The sequence below is a fragment of the Zootoca vivipara genome, chromosome 12, assembly GCF_963506605.1.
Source record: "Zootoca vivipara chromosome 12, rZooViv1.1, whole genome shotgun sequence".
NCBI classification, from domain to species: Eukaryota; Metazoa; Chordata; class Lepidosauria; order Squamata; family Lacertidae; genus Zootoca; species Zootoca vivipara.
In genome coordinates, this window is record NC_083287.1 from 44,006,602 (window position 1) to 44,018,137 (window position 11,536).

At 45.6% G+C, this 11,536-nt stretch overlaps 1 protein-coding gene across 5 annotated transcripts in view; it reads right to left on the reverse strand.

The window, feature by feature from the left end:
- The window catches only part of PFKP (phosphofructokinase, platelet), a 63,401-nt gene extending 52,630 nt beyond the window's left edge, over positions 1 to 10,771 (reverse strand). For 3 of the 5 annotated variants that reach the window (XM_060280893.1, XM_060280891.1, XM_060280894.1), the window contains exon 1: positions 10,126 to 10,770. In XM_060280893.1, the coding sequence (XP_060136876.1) occupies positions 10,126 to 10,207 (82 nt within the window). In that variant the 5' untranslated portion in view covers positions 10,208 to 10,770. Of the gene's footprint in view, positions 1 to 10,125 lie in introns of all 5 variants that reach the window. The other 2 variants (XM_060280895.1, XM_060280892.1) reach the window with 1 other exon arrangement.
- Positions 10,772 to 11,536: the final 765 nt, after the last annotated feature.

Below are 11,536 nucleotides of genomic sequence, written 5' to 3' on the forward strand. Positions count from 1 at the left end.
CAGGCTTTTTTATAACAAGAATGAAAAGCTGAAAATGAATGAACTACAGCTAACATATTATGTTGATTTTTCACATAGTCTAGTCCAGGCATCCCCAAACTTCAGCCCTCCAGATGTTTTGGACTATAATTCCCATCTTCCCCGACCGCTGGTCCTGTTAGCTAGGGATCATGGGAGTTGTAGGCCAAAACATCTGGAGGGCTGCAGTTTGGGGATGCCTGGTCTAGTCCTTCCCCTGCCCACCTCCCTAATATTCTTAAGAGGGTTTCAGAGAGTAGCTGGAATGGGGGATGTTACAGTTTTCATCTGAAATCTTAGGTGCTGTACTGCGCCCAGAGCTCAGAAACTGCTCACGCTAATGAAATTCCCTGTCACAAAATGCGCCTAGAACAATGGGAGTTTCAAACACTGGTCTGGCCTATGCAGAATGAAGCAGGGCAGTGCGGGCAGATAAATAGCATAGCACAAATCACCCTGGAAAATGAACAAATGAAAGAATCCCTGATGTTGTAGCTTACATTATTAAGTTTTAGGATAATTTTGCCACAGTAGCTAATTGGGCCTCAGTCCATGAAAGCTCATGCAATAACAACAGGGTTCTTTGTTGTCTTTGGCCTAGTGTGAATGTATTCTTCCCTAGTCCCCTTCCTGAACCCTCACTTACAGTAATTTGACTCTGATCTGATTGTTATCCATGAAGTTTCATGTTGCCTCCAGCCCAAGGGAAGTCAATGCAGCCTTTATTCTGAGTGCTCATTGTGTGGGTGTAGAAGAAAATACTGCACTGAATTCAGCGGTATCACCCTATTTGGAAGAATCCAGATCAATTCTCTCCAAACCAAATTAAAAACCAGCTGATGTCTAGCCCTTCTGGTGCAAACCATGTCAGACAAAATGGTTTTCCTGAGCAATAGTGACGACTCAAATTTCAGCTGCTCAAAATAATCAATTGCTCATTGATGCTCATTATCTATCAATAATCAGCCCACATCAAAGTCAAAAGAAAGGATCACCCATATTGCAAAACACAAAAGCATGACACACCATAGCACTGAATTAATTCCTCTTGTAGGATCCCACTTGTACAACAGACTTCCACTAGCAAGTATGGGGCTTTTCCTTCCTCTCCTCTGCCCCAATGACACAGTTCCTACCCCACCCCCAAAATCTGCTCCAGCAGGTCAAGGAATTCTCCAGAGAAGACTGAGAACGTGGAGGCTGCAAAAGGAGGAGAGAAGGAAAAGCCCGGCCATGCCTGCTGGTGTGATGCTGGATCTCTCCGACGGTACCTGTAGGTAGGGTTGCCAGACTTAATAGAGAACAGGACTTCTGTGCCTTTAATTGCCCTGCTCTCTTTTGAGTCTGGAAACCGTAAAGAGAAACCAGCATACCCTTTGTTTCATTTCCAAGCAAAGGGTCTGCTGGTTTCTCTTTAAGGTTTCAAGACTCAAAAGAGAGCAGGGCAATTAAAGGCACAGAAGTCCTGTCCTCTATTGAGTCTGGCAACCCTACCTGTAGGTCTCCAATAAAATGACACAATACTTATTGTTTCATTTTGAACAGAACTAATAAGGTGCTTTAATCAAAGCCATGCTGCATTTCAATAAAAAATATCAGATATCCTACAGCCATGAGAATCTCATAAACCATGATTAAAGCTGCATAATTTATATTTCCCAAAGGGAACCCAAAATCTGCCTTTCTTAGTAAGTAGTGTCCTCACTTTAATGAATTTGTCTGGTAATCCTTTTCTATAATAAGTTTTCTCCCAAATTAGAAAAGTAAAATGGAATCAGGGCAGTCTCGAGCAGGTCGCGCGCCCTGGCGCTGAGGGGCGGAGATCGCTCCGGCGCCCCCGCCTTCGCAGGGCGCACCATGGTTTCCGTGCGGCGCCCTGGTGCACAGCACCACCGGGGGTCTACCTAGAGCCAACCCTGAATGGAATAAGTAGGTTAATGGGTTTTTTCCCCCTTGCATGCCTTCTATATTAAAGAAGTTCATCTGCTGATTGCTCTTGTTAGGTAACATGTCATTTTCAACTAAAATGAAGGTGTCTGGTCAGTTCTTCAAGTTGTTTCCTTGCAACTTTTTCCCTCCCCTATTATTTCTGAGCAATTTTGCTATAGTTTAGTTACCAGGCCCTATTCTCTATTCCACTGCTCAGCCATGGAGGACCTGCAGCAGAAAACCAGGGTGTCATTTCCAAGTGACTGCAGCTGACTTCTATGTAGCTGACTTCTAGGGACAAGATTTCTAGGCCATGGGATATGCCATCCGGTAGTCTTAAGCCCTAACACCTTCCTGCTTAGAAATAAAGCACCGCTGTGTTGGATCACCCGGCTGGAACTGAAGAAATACTAGATGTAGGATCATTTAAATGTGCTTTGTGATGGGTCAGGCCAAAGGTCCATCAGGAGCTAACCACAGGCCTCCGGAAGTTCACAATCAGGAAACAAAGGTAATGGTCCTATAGCAGGCACCCCCAAACTTCAGCCCCAGGGCCGTCTTAAGCATATCTGGCGCCCTGGTGTGACGGACCCCTCCGGCACCCCCCCCCCGTTTCCCTACGTGGTGGGCAGGCGGGCTCAGCCTTCCAGGTGTTTTGGACTACAATTCCCATCTTCCCTGACCACTGGTCCTGTTAGCTAGGGATCATGGGAGTTGTAGGCCAAAACATCTGGAGGGCCGCAGTTTGGGGGTGCCTGTCCTATAGTCTGTCATCAGCATAGCTCAGCTGGTTAGAGTGTGATGCTGATAATGCCAAGGTGCATTGCTAAATGATCCTCAGGGTCCCTATTCAAAGTTAACTACATCTCCCCTTTCTAATTTTCTTCTTTCAAAATTCCATGCCCACTACACATGCTCTGTTGTCAGTGGCCGCTTTGGAGGACGGGGTTTGAGTTCCTGAAAAATATATTTTGTACTTCTGAAAACTTTGGTGTTTCCCGGAGAATGCTGGTGCTTTCCTCTTGTTTCTCAGGGTGGCTGTTTTTGACTCCAGTCCTGTTGGCACTCGCCATCGTGGCTAGCAGACACTCAAAAACATAGGTCCATGTGCATACATCATTATTAGTAGTACTACCATTATTCTAGAGTCAATGACTCCTTACTGCAAACTACTTCATGTTGTTATTTATATATTGTAAGTAGTCTATAAATTGACAAAATAGCATATTGGACTGAATATTAGCCACACTTTTTTTCCTCCCATCAGATGGAATAAACAACTATGATGTTTAGAAGACATCTGAAGGCAGCCCTGTTTAGGGAAGTTTTTTTAATGACTGATGTTGTAATGTATTTTTAATCTCCTGTTGAAAGCCACCCAGAGTGGCTGGGGAAACCCAGCCAGATGGGTGGAATTTAAGTAATAAATTACTACTACTACTATTCCCCAAATTCTGACTGTGAAAAGTTTAAGTACGGCTTATATTCCGACCTTACAAAAAATTGACTTGGAGAGGGCTTATCCCCGGATGTTGCCTGGTTTTGGCTGGGCTGGTTCCCAAGATGGCGGCACAGCAAGCGGGTCCCTGAGAGGGAGCCAGAAGGTGGCAAGGAGGAGGAAGGGAGGGAGGAGTGCGGATGAGAGAGCAGGTGAGAAGGTTTGCTAGGAGGAGGAACAGGAGATGCTGGGACTGGCGCTAGACCAAAGTGCTGCCTTGGTTTTAGCCTGCCGAGGGGCATGTGAGTCCCATCAGCTACCTCCTCTTTCCGCCCATCTCATTGGTGGACCATGGTGGCACTGACCCTCTGGAAGCGCTGCTGCCTGCCGCCGTCGGAGTGAAGATGCTGCCTCCTTGGCCCCCGCTCCTCCTCGGGTGCAGCTTATCAGGGTGGATAAAAATCAATGATTTAAAAAAAAAATCGGATTTTTTTGATTTAAATCTGATTTTTTTAAAATAAAATGCTTTTTGAGGAAAATATATTACCATCCAAAGGTTATTCCATCATGAAATAAAGATTAGTTTTTTAATTATGTAGAAAAAGGTTGTGTATATTTAATTTTTTGGGTAAATAAATGTCATTAATCCATTCACAATATCATGCTCTTCCAGAGGTTTTTGTAAGATTATTGGGCAGTTTCTCTGCCTACAAGATATTATCACAGATGCTTGGTTTACTTTTGCAGTTCTCAAAACTGAATTTGACTCAACAGAGATCACATGCCTCTTCTTCACAGCAAAAATGTTATAACATGAACAGAGTTGAGAAAAAGACCTTAATCCTATTGTTCTACAAACCTATGAATACAGAAACAACCACTTCAGTGCTAAGTTTCAAGAAGTTCACTGAACAGAATAGAAACAATATTTTTCTGATTGTTTGGAGTAGACAGTATTTAAGTTTTTCATGTGTAGGCTGGGCTGACAGTCTAAGTTTCTTAAAATATATATATATTGTTTTTGTTTAGCCAAATTAGTTAACAAACATGGATGTTTGTTTAAGCAAATAACATATGCTGTAATGTTATTGTTTCAGTTGAATAAATCTATTTAAATTGTTATTGTTAAGGTAATGATTATTTTTCTCCTTCCTAAGTACAACAGTAAAGTTGTCCAAATATGAATGATTAACCTATTAAACTGGGGATAAAAAACTAATATGAAAAGTTGTTATTCTAAAAATCTTCATCTACTTGCATATTAAAGTTATACCTGCAAGAATTAGTCTTTATGTAGAAAACTACCGTATGATTTAAATCAAGCCTTACTGACTAGTGATTTAAATCGTGATTTAAATCAAATCCACCCAGCAGCTTATATTCGCGTGTGGCTTATATTCAGGCCAAGATGGTAAGTAAATGAATTTTCAGAGATACGGCATAACATTGGCACTGGGTAAATAATTGTATGCTTACCTCAACCTCACGTAGCGGGGAGGTGAAATGCAGAGATGCTGGTATCCTTTAAGTCAGGCACCCTCCAATTCGGTCCTCCAGATGTTTTGGGACTACAACTCCCATCATCCCTAGCTAACAGGACCAGTGGTCAGGGATGATGGGAATTGTAGTCCCAAAACATCTGGAGGGCCGAGTTGGGGGGTGTCTGCTTTGGGTGCTTCCCTATTTTAAAAAGGCTCATTATTTGCACATTTACTTTCTATTTCTGTATATATCACATGGAAATGTTTCTTTGTTTTCAGATTGCTCTGACCTTTAGCTGCGAGAAACACAGTTTGTATTATATTGTTAGGCAAAAATAACGTTTAAATGGTTGTTTCTTCAGGCTCCTTTTACCAAACATATTCTCAAAACCAATTGGGTTGGATCTAGTCTTAGTTCCTCCCACTGAAATTAAGAGAGTTTGGTATGACTAACGTCAGGCTGGTTTCAATGGGACCCAAATTCAACTAACTCCAATCCAATGTCAGTTCTCAACACTTGTAAATGTCTTGTTACTTCTCAGAGAACCTAAGACTTTTGTCACCGTTCGCATTTTCAATTTAATCTTGAAACTTCCATTCAGGCAACGAGAATATGCAGAGACACAGAGGAATGGCATTTCTGTTAGAGGCCTAATGAGAGGCCATGAAAAGCAAGGCTTTATTTTATTAACTTTGGTTTCTTCACTGCCGTAATAGAAATTCAATTATATCTACAGTAATGTAATTATCTTCTCATATACAGAAAACTATCCTCAAGCATTAACAGTGCTCAGTCATCGCTGCACAGCCACAGACATCAGATTTTAGCAGCAGATTATGAGTATGCTGAGCCTTTTATTTTGGCTGCAAAGGAGTTTATAGATGGATAGTTTGTTTGTTTGATGGGTGGAACTACTAGACGTGTGACATGACAATTCAAAGTAACTTACAATTCAGTACTACCAATTTTTACAACAACCTGTCCCCTTTAATTCAGCAGGACAAATACAGGAGTAAATACGGTGGATTTTACAGAAATAGTGGCATTTTAGTATAGGTAGGTTTTAGTGGTTGGTGAATTACAAAGAAATTTAAAAAGAAAAAAGAAAGAAATTTCATCCTCAACCACAGTATTTATGCCAACTGTCATAAATATTGCCCTATCCCCAATATGAGTCACCTATCAATAATAAACGGTTTGCAAATGGACTTCTCTCAGCTCTGATCGGTCGATGGGCACTGAGACATCTCTTGAAGGGAGTTTGTGTAAGAGCTTGTACCGAAACTGCAAATAGACTTCAAATGCTAGACCAGGCATCCCCAAACTGCGGCCCTCCAGATGTTTTGGCCTACAACTCCCATGATCCCTAGCTAACAGGACCAGTGGTCAGGGAAGATGGGAATTGTAGTCCAAAACATCTGGAGGGCCGAAGTTTGGGGATGCCTATGCTAGACCCTTTCCATTTGTCGCCTGCCATCATAATGATGCTGCTGATTTCTATCAGCTGTGAATATATCCCAGCACATACCATAAGGAGCTGGTACAATTCCGGAATCTGCCCTGAGATACTTTTTTTGCAGTGCCTGAAAAGACAGCCTTGGAATGTCGCTTTCAGACAGGACATTGGCAAGTATTTTACTGAAAAGGAGCTACAGTGTGCAGCTTAGAAAATATGCAACCCAAATCAGTAATTGAGAGTCCTGCCAAAGTCAGCGAGACTTACTCCTAAGTAATTGTGTTCATGACAACATTCTTAATCCTTCCTTTAAAATATGAAGTATTAATATCTGTATGTATTCTCCAGTCGAGTTTGACCATACAAAACTAAAATTCTAGGATTGTACGAATGTATAGGAGCAAATAAGGAGAAACTTGATATAATGTAAATGTGCACATGTGACACTTAAATCAGTGACTGACTTTCAGAGCAAGAATGTGCATTCAGTTTCAAATTTCCAGCTCCGATTAATGATGTGTACAAATGACATGTCTCCGACTATAGAGCCTGTTGAAAGGAAAAGTTTGGGCACTGAAGGACCAGCAAACAAGGAAAAACTAGTGGATCTAAAGAGCTGCTTTGGCATAAGCTTTCCTCTGTAACCTCCAACGTTGCAACTTTTAGTCAGAAGTTGCACTTGTTCCACCTTGTCTCAATGACCTTGAAAGATTATGACTCAAAGGCAACCAGTGCATGCTTACTCTCTCCTTCCGGCCGGGATGTGGATACAGAACCCTGCCTATGTTTCTGTTTCCCTGGCAGGTTAAGAAAACAGAAGCGCACACACACACCTACTTTTCCCGGAGGGGTCCCTTTAATCTCCCTCCAGAAAAAATAATCCTCCAAAGTCTTTAGGCTGGATTCAGCCCTGCTCTTCCCCTCCAGGAAGAAAACAAAAGGGTTTGGCTGATGTCCACCGCGTTTGCAATGCAAACCTTTCTTCTTCCCTCTTGGCTGTTCACGTGCTACAGTTGTCAATGGGCCATTTAGGCAACCAGATCGAGGGACAATTTCGGGAGGAGGTTTAAATGCAGCAATGGACTGCCTTGTGGCAAAAAAAATTTCCTCTCCGTCTCTCTCACCCCCGCCCCGCCGCTGTTGCCTTTATTATGTAAGCCCCAGTCACGCTGGAATGAGTGCCAGGGCTCGCCCTCAGAATGATGCAGCTTATTTCCTTGGAAAAACTAGGATTTGCCCTCCTCCCACTTCAAAGAGGCAGCATGAAAGCTTAAGAAAGCAGAGAGAGAGAGAGAGAGAGAGAGAGAGAGAGAGAGAGAGAGAGAGAGAGAGAGAGAGAGAGAGAGAGAGAGAGAGAGAGAGAGAGAGAGAACGCGTGGAGGAGGGGGCGGGTAATAAAATTATTTGACCCCAAGTAGTTCAGTGAAATTGCTTCTGTGCAACTTAATAATGCAATTTAAGAACCTTCCGTTTGGAAAGCTTGCTCCACAGCACTGGCGAGGTGACTGCCCTCTGCACACTCTCAGGAAAACGGTTTTCCTTCACGTGTACTCAAGGAGTACCCGCAGGCTTTAACTCCCGGTCTCAAAGCAAGCCCGGGTGCAGCCACTAGCTGATGGATGGGCAACGCTCCCGGTGGAGCAAGGCAGACGGGGAGAAGATGTGCCGCCGATGCGTCCAACAAGGGAGCGTGACGTACCGAGGCACAATCCGCAGCGACTCGCAAAGGATCACGTACACACTGGAGGCGGAGCCTGCGCCGGCCAGAAGAGCCCTGCCTCCGAGGATACCGGGAAGAAGGGCACGCGGGGGCCGCGAGTTGCAAGCGGAGTCATAGAATAATCGCATCACAGAATCGTGGACTTGGAAGGGATCCCAAAGGGTCATCTAGTCCAACCCCGTTGCAAGGCACGAATTACAGCTCAGCTAAAGCATGCCTGACAGATCCGGTTATAAACCTCCAATGAATTCGGTGGGCTTTACTTCTGAGTACTGACCGGCTGCACAGGACAGTCTCATTTAGTCCAGCCCCCTACAATCTCAACGGAAACAACCGACTCAGTCGTCGCAGGGGAGTGATCTTGAGCCGGTTCAGCCCTTAACGGAAATTGTGGCTCTTGATCGAGTTGTAAATTCCAGAGGTGTTAATCCTCCACTGCCTCCCGAGACAGACGGATGCCAACAGGAGCAGGCGAAGAACAAACCCCAGTTGGCTGCTGCCCAAGGAGGAGCCAGGCGTCTGGCAACGCGATTCTACCACCCCCTGGAAATCCCATGCAGCCTATTAGTCACCAGTTGCAACTGTAAGGGGGAAGTTATGAATGAGACGCAGGGTGCCATCCTGGCCATCGTTAGACACGTGCGTGATTCCCATGCACGTTTACCACCCCGCACCGCCGCCATTTCTTCCTCTTAGGGCACATGGTCAGGTTCACTTAACCGCGGATTTGTCATCCCTAAAGCCACTGTCTTCACCCTCTGAAGGCAGAGTGCATGATTTGAATTTTATGAATGCAGAAGGAAGTGAATCCATAAATAACTGTCCAGAATTAACGTGTTAGTTGCTGGATACTGCAGGAAGGTCCTGCTCAGGTCCTGCTTGCTGGTATCATCCCACAGGCAGCCTTGAGAACAGGATGCTGGACTAGATGGGCCTTATCCAGCAGCCTCTTAAATTCTTAAGAATTAAAAGCCAATTTCCTCTTCGGCCAAACACACGACTCATACTACTATTTCCACTAAGTGGCTTGTTTTTAGCCATATAAGGCTGTCTTGGGGAGCCCTTTGTCTATTCCGGATCAGTTGTGTGTTACATAAGGTGAGGTGTAGGGAAAGCCTGAGGATATTAGGTCTGGCAGTACCATAGCGGTACTATGCAGACCCAGTGAAATCAATGAACATGACTAAGTGAGGTCCCTTAGTTTCAACAGCTCTGAAATGAATAAGTTAGTTGAATACCACCCAGTGGGTTTCCTCTTCACTCTTGTAGCAGGCAGCCCCATCACTTCTAAAACCAGCCCATACAACAAATGCCTCCTTCGGCATTTCCCCCTCCTCTGGTCTTCCCTCTCCTCCCAGAGAGGGGAAAGGCATCCTCATCTGAATGATAACCGAGTTCCCAGAGAGCCTAGCGGTGCTTGGTCCTTTAAGAGGAAGGTCACACATTTGGAATGTGATGGGAGAGGGAGGAGGAATGGCAGAAGCAATTTCCCTCTCGAGTCTGTTTCACTCTCACTCCAAGCACATTTTTAGCTCAACCTTTGCAAAAGGTTTGGGTTTTTCTCCTGTTAAACTGCAGCTCAGTTCTTAGCTACTTTACCACCAGCAGAAATATATAAAAAAATAATAGCTACGCAGCGCGTACCCTCTTTCATTTTACTTTATCCCTCCACTACCGAAGCTTATTCCTGCAATCTTCACCTGTCAACACCTCCACCAACCCTTTTTTCCTGCTCCTGCATATATGAATCCCAGATTCCCCACTGCTTTCTGGCCCAGCCGTCTCACGTCCACTACCCTATGCCTTCTTAGGGACCCCTCCTTTTCCACCTGTAACGCTTCTAGGTTATTTCCCGGAGCTATGCGTGCGCAGCGGAACCCTCCCCACACGGAAACCACGTCTAGTCCCCTTTCAGGTGGGTCCCTGCTCCTCAAACCACCCCCTAGAGGCATCTGGCAATAAGCTCCCCCCTTCGGTGGGTTTGGGGAGTGCGCATAGCATTACCATCTACCCCCCCAACAAATAATAATAATAATAATAATAATAATAATAATAATAATAATAATAAATCGTGCGCCTTACCTTGCGCATCGCCTCCGCTGGTCAACACCCCGATGGCTTTCCCGTCTCCCGAGAGATTCTCGAAGAACTTCTTGTCTGGCATGCTGTCGGAGGAAGGGATGAAGACTTTCGGGGCGGGATCCCGGACGGCTTTGTCCCTGTCGCCGGGGGAAAGGAGTTGTTTCAGCTCAGGCGCTGAGCTCTGCTTGCCTGGCGCGCCTTCCTTGGGTCTGGCTCCTTCGTTGGGTGAACGAGCCTCCTTGGGCGAAGCAGCTTCCTTGGGTCTGGCTCCTTCGGTGGGTGAAGGAGCTTCCTTGCCTGGCGCCCCTTCCTTGGGTCTCGCTCCTTCCTTGGGCGAAGCGACGGCTGCTTCCCTCGGCGAGGCGGAGCGCGGCGCCTCGGAGCGCTGCTGCTGGACGGCACCCTCGGCCGGAGGAGGGCTGTGCACGGACTCCACGCGCAAAGTTTGGATTTTGAACGAATAATAGACCTGGCTGCTTCCTAAATCGGAGGGAGGGGGGAAGAGAAAGAGAAACGATTGAACCCGGCAGAGAGAGACGCTGTGCGTGCAAACCGGGCGGCGCAAGCAGGAGTCCCCCCCCTCCTGCAGTGGCGACACGGTAGACTCTTCCTTCCCTCTCTCCCTCCTGTGACAGCTCTACGCCAAGCAGCAGCAGCCCCGCCTCCTCCCCGGAGAAAGCCGCTAGTCGGCACTTTGACGGGCAGGAGGAAAGAGCCAATGGCAACGCGCAGGCAGGGGCGGGAGGTAGATCTTGCGTCGGGTTGCGAGTGACGTTGGTACTCGGAGGTGTAAAGATGCTTAGGTGGAGTGGAAGGGAGAATAAGGCGTGGAGAGCAGAGGAGGGAAGAAGAGCGGTTTGGGGGGAGAGTCTACTAGCACCTTAAAGACTACATGAGAACATAAGATAGGGCTGCTGCCAGTGCCGGATTTACGTGTAAGCTAAACAAGCTATAGCTTAGGGCCCCACTCTCTTGGGGGCCCCCAAAAAATTTAAAGGAAAAAATAACCTGGGTGAACATTCCCAAAATATAAGATTAAAAACAAATAAAATAAAACTTACATACAGCAACAGTGTTTTGTGTTGTGTAGGCTCCTATTTGTTATGTGCAAATGGCTTGAGATACCTATTAGATCCATAAATTACCATATAGCATATATTCAACACAAAAAACAGTGACAATTTGTTGTTGACAAAGGACAGCTGGACATATAAAGAGCCCCATTACCTTCAGTAGCTTAGGGCCTCATCAAACCTAAATCCGGCCCTGATCTAGTCCCAGCATCCTGGCCTCACAGTGGCCAGCCAGATGCATGTGGGAAACCAGCATGCTCTCCCTTCCTGGGGTTGGTAGCAATTAGTATTATTATTTATACCCCGCCCATCAGGCTGGGTTTTCTGGGTAGCTTCCA